This window comes from Pleurodeles waltl, chromosome 11 (genome assembly GCF_031143425.1).
Source record: "Pleurodeles waltl isolate 20211129_DDA chromosome 11, aPleWal1.hap1.20221129, whole genome shotgun sequence".
Taxonomy (NCBI): Eukaryota; Metazoa; Chordata; class Amphibia; order Caudata; family Salamandridae; genus Pleurodeles; species Pleurodeles waltl.
In genome coordinates this window covers 17,439,003-17,453,573 of record NC_090450.1, presented here as the reverse complement: position 1 = coordinate 17,453,573, position 14,571 = coordinate 17,439,003, and the positions used below count along the sequence as shown (strand labels likewise).

At 42.5% G+C, this 14,571-nt stretch overlaps 1 protein-coding gene across 5 annotated transcripts in view; it reads right to left on the bottom strand.

The window, feature by feature from the left end:
* LOC138265246 (mucin-4-like) overlaps positions 1–14,571 on the bottom strand; it is a 422,755-nt gene that overhangs the window by 236,528 nt on the left and 171,656 nt on the right. For all 5 annotated transcript variants that reach the window (XM_069212831.1, XM_069212835.1, XM_069212833.1 and 2 more), the window contains exons 43-46: positions 7,180–7,360; positions 4,431–4,556; positions 3,844–3,966; positions 588–707 (exon numbers count right to left, since the gene is read on the bottom strand). In XM_069212831.1, the coding sequence (XP_069068932.1) occupies positions 588–707; positions 3,844–3,966; positions 4,431–4,556; positions 7,180–7,360 (550 nt within the window). The remainder of the gene's footprint in view (positions 1–587; positions 708–3,843; positions 3,967–4,430; positions 4,557–7,179; positions 7,361–14,571) is intronic.

The following is a 14,571-nucleotide window of genomic DNA, read 5'->3' as shown; positions in this document are numbered from 1 at the left end:
TTGGTAGGCATGAAGACATGTTTTCTTTGTCAGACTAGTGGAAGGCACCATAAGTGCTGCAGTCCGCAGGTGACATTTAACTTTCCGTGCCACTGATGTAGTTTCTACACCATTTATGATGGCCATGGAGGAGAGTTAAATATACCAATCAGTTATCAGCCAAACCTAACATGTTTTAGAGGTCAGAGCAAAAAGACTGGGCACTGAGCAGCAGAGCCCCACTGTGCACAGTCTATAAACCAGCGATTAAAAAAAGCCAAGAAATAGGGATGACCAAGCAAAAAAGGGGACTTTCTATCAAATATCAAAACATTTTTTAACAGAATGGAAACTGGAGCAGATAATTGCTTTTCAGATCAGCTACACACTTATTTCGAATTTCACTTCCTTCAGAAGTATTTGAGAAATATTGTTGCAGCTTCCTGCTTGGTGTTTACAGTACTACGCCCAGATATACAGGAGGATGATGCACTTGTCACAATGCAGGTGATGCCATTCAAAGCACAAAATGACATTATTTTACCTTCATGTTCAAAAGAGAAATCAAACGAATAAAATAAATAGCTTCTTGGTAGTTGTTTTCTCACCTGTGCAGTTGGTTCCATTGTACCCCACAAAGCAGTCACATTTGTAGGAGCCGATGCTATTATTGCAGACAGAATTCTTCGGACAGATGGTGGAATTTGTATCTGCACACTCGTCAATATCTATAAAAATAGGGTTGAATTAAATGAGGTTGGTTATCAAGCTTGCCTTCCATTTGGCTATGCTGTTCAGTTGTAATGCACAAAAAGAAAGCAGCAGTATCTCAAGAAGAGGTGTCCTGGAGCTCAAGGTACTCTGCACAGCAATGAGAAGGAGATCTAGTCACAATCAGATGCTACATTAGATATGAAGATGGGTAGGTTTTAAGATCCTTTTTAAACTACACCAAATTAGATTGAAAACATAGATAGGCATTGTGTTGCTGGTTTTCTTGAACTTGTGGATGGCTAGTTAAAATATGGGAGGGAGGAGGAGCACCTCATAGTTTTGGTTGGTGTATATCAATGAAATATATCTTCCCGATAGTTGTCTTTCTTTTATAATGGAGTGCCACATGGCAAAGACAGAGACCCTTAAATAAGCACCTACTTCATATAGGGAGACAGTGCAGTTAACTTAGCTTGTCTCAGACCAATATTTTGCACCTGAGACCTAATACCAATCTAGCCGCAAGGTTTTACACAACTTGTAGCTTTCTGTTACATATTTAGGGAGGCCTAAAAACAGGATATTTCCTTAATCAAGATGTGACAGAGTTAGTGTGTGAACCATGATTATTTTAGAGGCAGCGGGAGAAGTGGCCAAATTTTCCAAATAACTTTCAACAGTACTATAGTGATGGGTACCACCTTGTTCATATGTGGGAGAAAAGACAGCTTAGAGTCAAGTAAAATTCCCAAACTTTTTTGCAGATCATTTGTGATGGAGGGCCTAGTTTGACGGACCACAATTTATTGCTTGACACTGACTGGCTGCCAAAGATAATGACTTTGGTTTTATCGTCAATAAAGGTACACAAGTTTGTTCTCATCCAGGCAGATATACAGTCATACACGTTGAAAAGTGATCCGGGTCACCGTCTTAACTCAGGATCTACTAAGTATCATGAGCATAATTCAAGAATCCATATCCATTGCCCTTATACAGTTTTGCCAGTGGAGTGACATATAGAATAAATAAATTGGGGCTCTCGGCAGAGCCCTGTGGGATGTTCACCACAACCTGGAACTTTACCAAACATCTAGCTTCTCTTCTGATTCTGCAAAAATGACGAGAACTATTGTAACAACCCCAGGTCCTGCCATCCTTTCCACCAAAATATAATTAGAGATGGTATCAAAGACTGCTGTCAGGTCAAGGAGTATGGGGCTGCTGAGCCATGCATATTCAAAATGGAATGAATTTCATTGATAGTTTGTAGCCTTGGCCAGGGAAGTTTCCTTACTGAGACCCTTCCTAATCCCTGACGGGGCTGCTGGGTCATGTGCCCGGTGCGGGGAGCTGCGGCATCAGAGTCAGGAAGGCAGGAGCCGGCATTGACTCAATAGACTCAAAGCTCGTGTCTAGCTGAGATTCAGGAGCAGAGTCAGTAGGAACAGTCAGTAGGCCCTACGTGGACCAACTCTGGCTGTGAAGTTGAAGATCCTGTGGAAGAGAGGGGTCTCCTGAACTGCACTGGGTGGACGCTAACTGGCTTTGGTGATATCATATGACCCCACGTCTGGCGTCGAGACAGAGCCCCCTGCTGGTGATGTGAGAGCTTTGCCATTTCTGGATCCAGCTGACGCCTGGGATGATAGTACAGATGAGAAATCTGCAGGTCAAAGTATCGATCAGAAAAATACTTATAGTACTCCAATAGTTGAATGTAGTGCTGTTCAGTCCAAGGGTGGACGGGTTGAGCAAGAAAATTGAAAAGTAAAGGTAACTGAGAGGTTAGAGCATAGCTCTCCTTTGCGACTCCTACACAAGATGTGCAGTAGAAATCTGGGCTATGATGGCCTCTAGTGGGAGAAGGAGAGTTAGGACGCCATCACGTTGCCTGAAGTTCAGATTGTTTAAATTAGGTGTATTTGCAAATAAACAAATGCTATTGTTGAGGCTAAGGCATTTAAATATTGTTTACCGCTATTTATTACCCAGGATTACCAGCCTGACAACAGAGAATGATTCAAGCATGCGAATATATAAGAATTCAATGCTGTAGGATGTATGTCTACCCAGAGGGGCAGTGCATTATCTATAAGAGCGAGCACTGACCATATTTGAACCCCGGACATCCTGTAAAAGGTACACCACAGCGCAAACAGGGACAGTGCATCCTGTTTATAATATGGCCTTAGGGGTGTGTTTGAGGGTGAATAGTACATCAAGCTAATTGTGACAGTGTATACTAATTGAGCCCTAGATCTGATTTTTCAACCACTATATCAGACTCAACACATTGCCTGTATATGAAAGTCTTACGTGAATGTGAAAGTTCTAAAGTCTTTCCAGTAGGAAGGTTCTCAACAGCACTCCTTAGTGGATTCGAAGTAATCATCAATTAGCAGGAGCCACGAGGGGCATCAGACAGGTGTTAATGTCTGGAGAAGACATGCCATGTAGTCAGTGCTTAATTTGCAAAAAATTAAGTGACAGGGCCCTTCTCAGGAGGCCGCTCCAGTCTGTACTACCCGCATCTCTTGCCAGCGCTGCCAATGACACCACAGCTACTAGACGTCACTTTCAGGCTATTCCAGGCCACACAAAGCTATAAAGGATGCATGCACAGTATGTGTTATTCATATTAAATGTATAATGAATTATTAAACAACTATTGTTGCACTCATGTGAAAAGTGGACATACAGCACCACCACGTGGCGAGCTGTCAAAAGAGCTGCTGCTGAAAATCAACTACCATTGCTGAGCACGAGAAACTACTGACTCAAGTTAAGCACTGCATGTAGTGCAGACTCGTGACTGTCCTTGTCTCTGGTTTATTGGAATTTCAGAGGCATCAGACTGGCATGAAATAATCTAATTTCTCCAGAAGTCATCATAGCTTTGATTTCTCTGGTATAAGAGCTTTATAGTGGTGCCCAATACATCTTGTTAAGAGAGCCATCTTTGATCCCCTAAACACCAGCACTGCATTCAGCCCCCCCACCCGTTCCACCTGGCCTTGAACATATGGATAAACTCCCTTTACCTCTGTGTTTGCAGAGAGAAGCAGGCAGACATTGGGAGAAGGGGTCTGTGCAGTAAGGGAATCCAGGGAAATGATGTTGGGACTGAATACCTGATTAAAATCTTACCTGTGCAAACGAAGGTGGCATTTCCTCGGAAGCCCGCAGGGCAGTCACAGGAGTACCCACCCGGGCTGTTTGTACAAATGGCAGCTGCAGCGCAAGGGGAGGTTTCCGCACATTCATCAATATCTGATGGGACAAACAATGAAGCAAATTATCTGCAACTTCTCACATTGGATTTCCATGATGAACATTGCTCTGCATTTAAATCAGCTAGTTTCCTGAACATGGTAAGCACAGATGGAGTGAAATACCAGACAAATGAGAGTTAGCAGACATTTTGAGTTTAGTTGAAAAATTAACAAAGTGTTATGTGGTTTCGCTATGCCAGTGATTTGGAAAAACCATCTTGCGACACTTCCACACAATGCCTCCTTAACATCAGTGGTATGGCTGGTGGTAATTTGGCGTGAAAAATGTGCAATAGTGAGTGGTAACTGTGTAGTGACAAACAGGTACTTTTTCATCAGAGTTGTGTTGCGCCGATAGGTGAGTCTGGCCAGTGATGCGACATTTAAAATAAGACAGATCTGTCTATCAAAGAACTTATAGTCAGCAGATGTTCAGATTTGAAGGTAGAAGGGACCACTCACCATCACATTCCGAGCTGTTTACGCTGCTCACTCTGTACCCCTCCCAGCAGCTGCAGTTAAAGCCCCCGAAGATGTTGATGCAGTTCTGCTGGCAGTTTGATTTATTCTGCGTGCACTCGTCGTAATCTAGAAGAGAAACAACATTAAGTGAAGGTCCAGTCCTCAGAAGGAGATCCTTACTGTGCAAGCCCCTGTTAGTCTATAGCTTGAGGGCATGCAAGGACTGAGAAGTCAATCTATTTAGAGCACGGTTATGCAGACCTGCCAACTCACACGGTGCCACCGCGTGACATACGATATTGGCTCCCATCTCACGGTCACCCGGCGAGGAGCCGATATCACACGGTGGCCGGTAAGTCAAGGTGAAAACCACTGTAAACAGTGGCTTTCAGCTCATTTCCAGGGGCTTTTTACCTCCGACGTCCATTAATTGTTGCGAAGGTGAACACACCTAAGGACAGGAAAATAGCCTCTTAGGTGCTTCTCGGCACGAGGCCCTGCCACCTTCAAGGCCTTGCCTCCTCCTCGGTGTGATTTTTGTCAATGTTGGCAGGTCTGGTTATGGAATGTTGAATTTGACCTGTCTGCTATTGAGTGGAGTGTGAATGTGATGGAACTGCAAAGCCAGTTCCTCCTTGAACCAGAACACAACCAAACAAAGGCTGGTTGCACCCTAATTAGGGCTCATCAGCCAGTATAGCTTGGTTTCAATGACACAATGTGCATGGGACCCACATCTGGGCATACCCGTTCCACTTAGGGCAACACACTAAAGTATGCAAAAAATGGAGGGAATACTTGAATTAATCTTGTCACTGATGATTATTAAGGGCCGCATCCCATTACATCATTATTTTGCACACAGTGTCACCTCAGGTCGGAGCCAGACATATGCAAATCAGCCTTGACCCTCCTCCAATGGGCAGAGTCCATCCGAAACTGCCCAGTCCTCCCTGAAACAGAACACAACACACCCAGGACCTGTTTCACCTTGATCAGGGCTCATCAGACACTAGCTGCTCTTGTTTCATGGATGTAAAGACCCAGGAGTGGAGTCAAATGGAGAGTCTTATGTAGAATGTGGGTTGGCAGAATGATGAGTTGAAGCCAAGTGGCCTCACTCCAATCAGAATTTAAGAACTAATATGGTGGTACTGTACCAGACTCTTGTAAACATAATATCGTCTGATTGAAATATATTGTGTCCGACATTCTGAGTACAGATATATCCCCTCGATAAAGTTAATGGCTTAAGGGGTTTACACCTCAATGAAATAAATTTACCAGTTTGTGAAACCAATAAACCGAGAGTGGAATGAATGAGTGTTGAGTGTCGTGTGTAGTATTGAATGACAGAGGGTGGAGTGTGACATGTGAACTGTTCAACTATGTACTTTCATAGAGTGATGTGTGGGGTGTTTAATGATGGAGCTTGGAATGTGATGTGTGAACTGATGGAATGTGGCCTGAGATCTGTAGAGAGTGATATGTAAAGTGGTACATGATGATGCTTGGAATGTGATATGTGAGTTGTTGAATGATGGTGTGTGTTGGGAGAAGTGTTAAATGATACAGCATGGAGTGGAGCTGCACAGTGACGGAGCATGGCGTGTGACTTGTGGAGGGTGTAATGAGGGCGTGTGGGCTGGGATGAGGGGACTGCAGTATGAATTGAATACATGGAGCTGATTATACACAATACTCTGTTGAGATTCCCTTTAATGGTTTGATTACACTAATTAACCACTAAAACCAAGTTTACAAATCCCCAGACATTGTGGTTTATACTAGTCCAAGTAGTGCATTGAAGCAAATGTTAATAGCTTGTTCTTGGTATGACGGAGTGCCAGTGTTTGAAAATTAGCTATTGGATGTGTCTTTGTCTTCAAAGTGAGAGGGAATATTTTTAAAGAAATTGGTGCCGGAAGACAAGTATGATGAGTATTTATACTATTTTAGTGATCTTTGTGATTAGGATTGCTTTCTCTTTCCCTACTTTATCTTTCCCTTTGTATGTTGTCTTGTCTTGTCATATTTGTGTGAAGTACTTAGATAATCCTGATAATTTTATTATTAGCGCACTGGCAATCAATGCTGTGGACATTGGTTTCCATATGAGGCATTGTTAATGTTTCATAATAGTGAGATTCTTTCTTCGTCTTTTTGTACTTTTTGGCACAAATACTATCCAAAACGTTCATGAGACTCTTGTTTTACTACTTTTTCAGATATGTTCTTGACTTGAGAAGGATCATTTCAAAAACATTTTATTAAATTATTGTGTAAAGAAAGTGCTGTGGGAAAAACGTTTCTGAATGCAGGCTCCCGAATTGGGATGATTCTAAAGTAAGGAATCTGCAGCTAGATGGCTCTATCAGATATCAAATTGAAAACTGAGAAATGCCAAGAAACAATCTCAAACAATTAGATAATGAATTAGGGTTTTTGAAAGATGAACTAGTATATTGTGACTAACTTGATGTTCATGAGGTCTTTGCCAGGGATAAGCATATGGCCCTTGTCAGTTGTAAGGTCCCAGTACACCACTTACCACCTGCTGCGTGTTACATGGATTTACAGGTTCCACAATAAGGCATTTGTTGTGTTTACTTACTGTGCTTCTTTCAAGTGGGGCCTATAAAGTCCAGAACAAAAATCCTAAAGGACATGGATCCTCATCAACGTGAGAGGCAGGGAGGGTAAGTTGGGCATTGTGTGATCTGGACTATATGTGAGCGAATCCACATACCTGCACATTTTATGCCATCCCCAGTGAGGCCTACAGGACAAGGATCACATGTGTGTCCAGCGCCTGGGGCACGGGTATCGTTGCAGCTTGTCTTGACATAACAGCTCTCTATCTGGCAAGCATCGTAATCATCTGTGCAGTATCTCCCTGCATAGGCTTCGGTGCATCCACATTCTGCTGTCTGAAATAAAGAACATACAATGTTACCATATCACCATAATGACCTTCCTCAGTAAAGGTTACAGATCCAGTACAACACACACATTCAACAAAAGGAACTGCTTTAGACCAAAAGTATAAAATTCAGCAAACAGTAGCAATGCCAATAGGCCTGGCTTTGAAGTGCAAATGCAGACCCGCACAAATGCCCACTTGTGCATGCTTATGTTTGCATGCCTTAGCCCTTTAAAGCCTCACATATTGGTATAGTCAGTGTTTTCATACGTTTCAGAGCTCTCATGATTCCAAGGCCCATTTGTGAGTAAAGTGTCCAGTCCAGTAAAGCCAGTCCAGCAGGCTTTGATGGGTAGATTGTTTACCAGGTCTAGAAGTGACTCGCTACGCTGCACTTGTACTTTGCAATTGGTCCTGACCAGTGCTTAATTTGTGCCAGTTGTTTCGGCAACTGACTTAAATCTCAACATCAGTACTTGAGACTGTCCACCACATGGTGGTGCTGTCCGTCTGTTTTTCACATGAGCACACCAACAGTTGTGTAAGATTTCACTGTACATGAAATATGAATAATACATGCAACCTACAACATTTTTATAGCTTTGGGTCGACTGAAATAGTCTGAATTGCCACACTTGAATGAGTGTAATGCCTTATAGTTGTGTTAGTACGTTCAAGGGCAGTGGATAGTGTAAACTGCCGTGGCCTCCTAAGAAATGCTCCTGCACTTAAAACTTTACAAATTAAGCACAGTTCCTTACTAATTAACTTCGGTGAAAGGCCTCTCTGCATGAAGTTCTTTGTGCAGGAGGTGAAGTTTTCGAAGAGAAAGAGGAGTTGTTCTACTAGGTGAACTCCTATTGGCCACTAGCCACACAGAAGGTGTTTCAAACCCTAGAGAAGCACCTTGTGGGTCAGAATGTTTGGCAAGTCTAGAAGTGTTTTTTTACATTGCACAAACACTTTACAACAGGTCATCATCTGCTAGACTCCGTGAATATGCTCACTGCTTCAAAGTGGTCATAGTAAAGGCATTCCAAATGCCCTGGCAGTGAGACAGCTTTGTACATAAAGTGCACAATGTGCACTGCCACTGTGCCATTTGGGCAGCAGGCTGAAGAGCTGGGGCCAGACACTCTGCTCGGGCCTCGTATATTGACTTGGGTATAAAGGGTCTCTGAACCTTGCTCGATTAAATGTGAAGTCACTCACACCCAATGCCAAGAGTTAGAGTACATCGCCATCTAAGAAAGGAGGGGAAGTAAGCAGTGCTCACCTGTATACCACGTTCTACTGATTTATATGCACATTTAATAACTTAGTTTTCCAATTTTCTGCTCCAAATTCACATCTGAAACAATCACCTGTTAATCGACAATCAACATTCTATATTGAAGGAGTGGTTGTGCGATGTGTGCGTGACTCTCTGAGGAAAACAAGGATTAGAACTCATGACGCAGCCAGAGGGCACGATTATGATTTAGGCAGTCCGACTGCCGGACAGCCAAAATGGCGGTGGGGAGGATGCCGCTAATCCGGCGGCCTCCCCACCGCCATATCATCATCTCTCCGCTGGGCCAGCTGGTGGAAACAGTGCAGCGGCATAGGCTTTGGCTCTCAGGGAGAGCCGAAGCCGATGCCGCTGCACTGTCGGTGCTGCCAGCACCCTCAGAATGAGCGCTATTGCCATGGCAGACAGTGCGCATTCTGAGTGTATTGACAGGGGGCCTCTGCACTGCCCATGACATGGGCAGTGAAGAGGCCCCCCTATAGCCCTGTCTCTGCCTTTCCGCTGGCCTTTTCATGGCGGGGTCCCGCCATGGAAAGGCCGGGGGAAGGCACGTCATGATCAGTACGGCGGTCCTGACATCTGCACTGCCATACTTGACTACAACTTGCAGTGACGCCAACGCGTTGGGGTCCACGGTCCTGGTGGCAGTGGTGGTGGTGTTGTGTCCAACTGCCAGCATCCTAATCTGGCAGTCGAACCGCAGAGGTCGTGGTGGTCAGACTGCTACCACAGGTCCTATGGACCTATAGACTGCCGTACTCGTAATCAGGCCCAAAGTCTTTAATGTATATATCTGACACAATCCATCCAGAGCTAGAGCAAGATTCGGTTGATAACCAAAAAGGCCTGTCCCATTCCTAGTCTCAGTGGAACAAGAAATTAGTCTTCTGATCATGACCTTATGGAGTTAATCAATGTCCCTCAGGAAGAGACTTATTAGATCTCATGGAGCACCCAAACCTAATGCAAGACCTACTAGTGGTCTCACAAATGCTCTACTTTAAATAAATCTTTGTTTTTTAGATCTTACTGCAGCCTTTGATACTGGGAATACCAGGAATCATGGGTGACAGGTATCAGTTCTGGAGAACTGCATGTGTCTCAGAGACTCAGTGTTAAACTGCTTTATCTTCAAAGTCTGCAATCAAACAGTAAAGAAAATCCTCTGTCCCATGCACGGTGACTGTCGGCATAACCCAAGGTTCCATACCAGCTTCCTTTCTTTTGCATTTGTGGACTGAGCTAATACCTATGATATGCCACGACATTCAACTGTGTACAGATCTCATCCAGATACAGCTCATAAAAGACTGAGTTTAGTCTCTTCTAGCCAAAACTCAAAACAATTGTGATCTGCTCAAAGAGATCACACCTTCAAAATTCTTGATGTCCCTGCTTCCCACTGTGGCCTCTCTGGGATTCAAACTCAATACTGCTCTTTCTATGGTAACACACACGAATAAAATCACCTAAATGGCAAACTTCTACCTTCATGCCCTAAAAACTTATGCTTTTGTTTACATCTAACCAATTAAAGGCTGCTGTTTGTGCTTTAACTATATCAGAACTAGACATTGGCAGTGAAGTCCTGGAGCGCTTGAAACAATCATCAGGGAAGCCCACCAACATCACATTCCACACTTTAGCCACACTTGTATCATACTTTAGAAATTATAATCATATTACCCCCTATCTTTTTGCTTTCTTTTTGCTGCAGGTTGAGGTGAAAAGTAAGTTCAAGCTAGGTTGTCTTACACACAAATCTCTGCAATTTAAAAATCCACTTCTTGGGCTTGCTTGTACTTTGGGTTGAATCAGAGGTCCAGCTCATGATACAAAGAAAGTTAGTTTAGTGAGCCCACAAATAGAACCACTGATGTAGGAACTTGGCAGAAATGACTTGTCAGCTACTGCACAATATCTGAACCAGCTGTCCACGACATTTAAAAAAAAAAAAAGTGTTACAATTATATCTCATAGAGGTCCAGAAGAAAGACCTTTTAGAGTAAACTCTGAAGAAATCATTCACAGACATCTCTAAAATGAGCAATATTGTGGCTCAAAGATTAAAATTTTTGGTGAAAGATGTAAAACAAAAAAAAGTAGGCACTAGCCTCAAGAGCAAAATAGCAGTGACCTGTGCCTCAATTAGCTCAGAAAATTTAGTTGAATGGCACTAAACAACTTGGGAAACATTTACGGCTCTGTCAAATACCCACTTAATGGTGCTAGCTCATCAGTACCTTATAATATATGCAAATGGACGGACCCTGTACACTGCCACTAATAGTACAAACATGAATTAGAGGTCTGATTTGTCCAGTTTGCAATAGCTACCTAATTGTGAACCACCCTACATTTTGAGAGGGAGACATGATGTCCTCCTTTAATAGAGGCAATATCCTGAGAGCTTTGTACTCCCACCCTCCATACATCATCTAGGGCCAGATGTATCAAGCAATTTTGCATTCGCAAACGGTGCGAATCACAAAATTCGTCAGTTTTCAATAGCAAAAATGCCTTTCAAGATGTATGAAAGGCATTCGCTGTGCAATTTTAAGGAATCGCTAAAATAGCAAATTGCAATTCTCTAAATAGGAAATCGCAAATAGGGAATTCCTATTTGCGATTTGCAAAGCACATGTGTCAAGCATTTCCTAAATGCGAATTGGGCATTTAGGAAATGCAGTTACCACCAAATCCCATTTGGTGGTAAGCAAGTGCAATTTTTTAAAATGCATTTTAAGTGCATTTTAAAAATGACATATAGCGCACATGCTTCACATGTCTGCAAATATTTTTTTGATGGGCATCAGCACGCTGGGGTTTGCATTACCTTATTTGCGAATTCCTAACTGCAATTTGCAAATTGGGAAATGAAAAACCATACACACCTATGGGCCCATAGGGATGAATGGAGTCACATTCTCTAATTGCGATTCGGCAATACCGATTGCAAATTTGAAGAAATCACTATTACCGAATCGCAAATGCCATACATCCCATTTTGCATTTCTTAAATAGCGATTTCTTAAAATTCGCTATTTAAGAAATGCAAAACGGATCTTTCATATATCTGGCCCCTAGTGCCTAATTTTAGAACTTGGCATATGGGATATTCTGTCGCAAACATAAAAGATATCCAATCCGCTGAATTAAAAGGGTGATATATCAAGCGGCCCCTGCTGCACAGTGCATGGAATATCTGTCACGTTTGAGATGGAGTATCTAATCCACAACATGCTAATTTAGGCCCCTAGTTGCTGATGATATTGAGAAGATTGATTTCAAGACACTAGACACAAGCGGGAAAAGGGAAGCAACATTTGTCATTTAGACAATGAAAGCATAGCTAAATTAATTAGTAGAAAGTATGAACTCTTTGGTGAGACAAGTGTTGATAAAAGCTACAATTTATATGTGGTGAATTAAATAATAACTTTTGCAGTTCATGAATTATACTGAACAAAGAGATGCAAAGAAAAGTTTTGAATGGTTGCTTATGAATTGCAACAGTACTAGATTCTACGCACCAGTGAATGGTCTCACTACAAACTTTTAGAAAGAATACATATAAGGAATGGTATCTTACCTGTAACCCTAGTTCTCTCTCATGGAAATCTTCATTGAAATCATAAGTGCTGACCAGAACACTGCACCTTCAAGGTCACCTGTGCTACGGTATCCCAGTATGCCCTGTAGGTGGCAGTTTACCCAGTTCTTTTTGATGTGCAAATAACAGGATATACTTATCCTTGTTTTATCTCTTTGCTCTGGTAGGAGAGAGGGTTGTCTATGGTTTCAGTGGGGATTCCCCTGAGTGAGAACTGGGATTACAGCTAGGGAACCATTTCTTCTCTCTCTGGGGATCTCCATTGTTAATCATAAGCAGTGAACAGGTTAGCTAGCTTGTCCCCAGGGAAATCCGCGTGGAAGAGATAAAAAGGAGTAGTACAGCTAAGCGAAGAGATTTCTTAGAGAGGCTTGTCTGACTTGGGCTTCGTATCCGAATCAAGACAATAATGTCTTGCAAAACGGTGTGAACGGATCTCCAAGTTGCAGCTTTGCAAATCTCAGACATTGGAATGCTTCTTAGTGATGCCATAGCAGATGCTTTCCCTTTGCTGGAATGGCCATTTTCAGATTGATTGTGCCTCCGGAGATAGAGGTACGAATTTAATTCCTCCTTGCTTGTTCAGATAATACAGGGTTGTTGTAGTGTCTGTTTGAAAAAGGACAGTTAAAGGCACTCTGCTCTCAACGCCAGTAGGTTGATGTGTTAGGACTATTCTTTCGGAGACCAAAAGCCTTGTATCTACTCATATGCATGTTCCAACCCAGTAGGGTGGCATCCATCATTCTGATTAGAGCTGGTATGTCTTGATGGAAATCTTTGTATTTTAGAAGGTTCTATGAGCGTGTAATGTTAGGGTCACCTTGTCATCCTATCTTTGTGAGATATGATCTCATTGATCCTACAGACACTGTTGCAGCTGCCTCATCTAAAGATGTGCATTCGGGACCAGAATATAACCACAATACTATTGATCCTACAAAAGAGGGAATTTGTCTTGCTATTGGATTGGCTGTTATCTTCAAGTTGTGACATTTCTGAAGGATAATCCTCTCTCCCACAAAGGAAACACTCCTGGGTGCTCTATATCTAAGATCACTCCCAGGTAGTGAAGGGATTGAACTGGCACAGAGATAGTTCTAGTGATTTATATGTAGGCTCTGCTTATTAGGAGTCACAACGGTCATTTGATAAATTTTGCTCTTTTGTTAGTAATAAGATGCCTCGATGAGCTTCTTGTAGATACATGGGTAGGTGAAGTTTCTCATTTTCCTGGGGTAAATTGCAGCTACCGCCATGCGTTTGGAAAAAGCATGCCATGCCGATTTGAGACCAAAAGGAAGACCTTTGTATTGGTGGTGGTCTCATCCTACTGTGAACTTTATGAATGTTCAATGTTTCTTGGCTACTGTGGTGTAAAAATAGGCATTTACAAGCTCTATTGAGCTTACCCAGTCGCCTTGATGGAGTTGAGGGTAATTTTGAGGGAAAGTCAACATTATAAACTTTTCTTTATGAACCCATTTGTTCACTTTTTTCATGTCTAGAAGGGGTCTGAAATCATTTTTTGATTATTTCTTCTTCACAAGAAAGTAACAGGAATAGATCCCCATTCCCTTAAAAGTAGTTGAGACCTTTTCCACCACGTTTTTGAAATAAGGATGGAAACTTCCAGCTGTAGTTTCTCTTCATGGAATAAGAATGACTTTTTTAATGGTATTTCTGGTAGGGGAGACCAGAATATTCTTTACAATATTCAGAATCCATTTGTCGTTGGTGATATTTCTCCACTGTTCTAGGTAAGATGATAAGCTTCTCCTACTAGAGTGGGTAACAGAGGAGGGAGAAGAAGGCACTCATTGCTTGCCACAGGTGGTTTTGTTTAGTGGCTTGGGCAGATATTTTCTGACCTCCTCTTCCTCTTGACTGATACTTGTGTTGTTGATGCTCTCCTGTGGCTGTTGTTGCTGCCTTTAAAGCCACTGAGGGGTTTCAATCCTCTGTTGGAAATCTTGGAGGTCGTTTGGCCCATAGGAATGTCTCATAAATTCTTTCCCCTTCTCCAGTCCGACTGTCTGAAGAGTGTAAACCTCAGTCTTCATGCAAGAGGTCTCATCATCAGCATGAAACCTGAAAGCTGAAAATAGAAGTTTTAAAATCCAGTGCTAAGCTTCAGGTATTAATCTTGTTTGCCTAAGCCAGGAGGAGGGGCACAGCTCTAGATCGTGGTGGTATCCATGTGCAGCCTGAGTGGCGGTATCTGCTGCAGCAGTGATAATCTGGTCAACGATAATCTCTTAGAAGTCCTGCCATCTGTCTCTGGGAAAGTCTTCTATGAATTGCTGAACAGTGA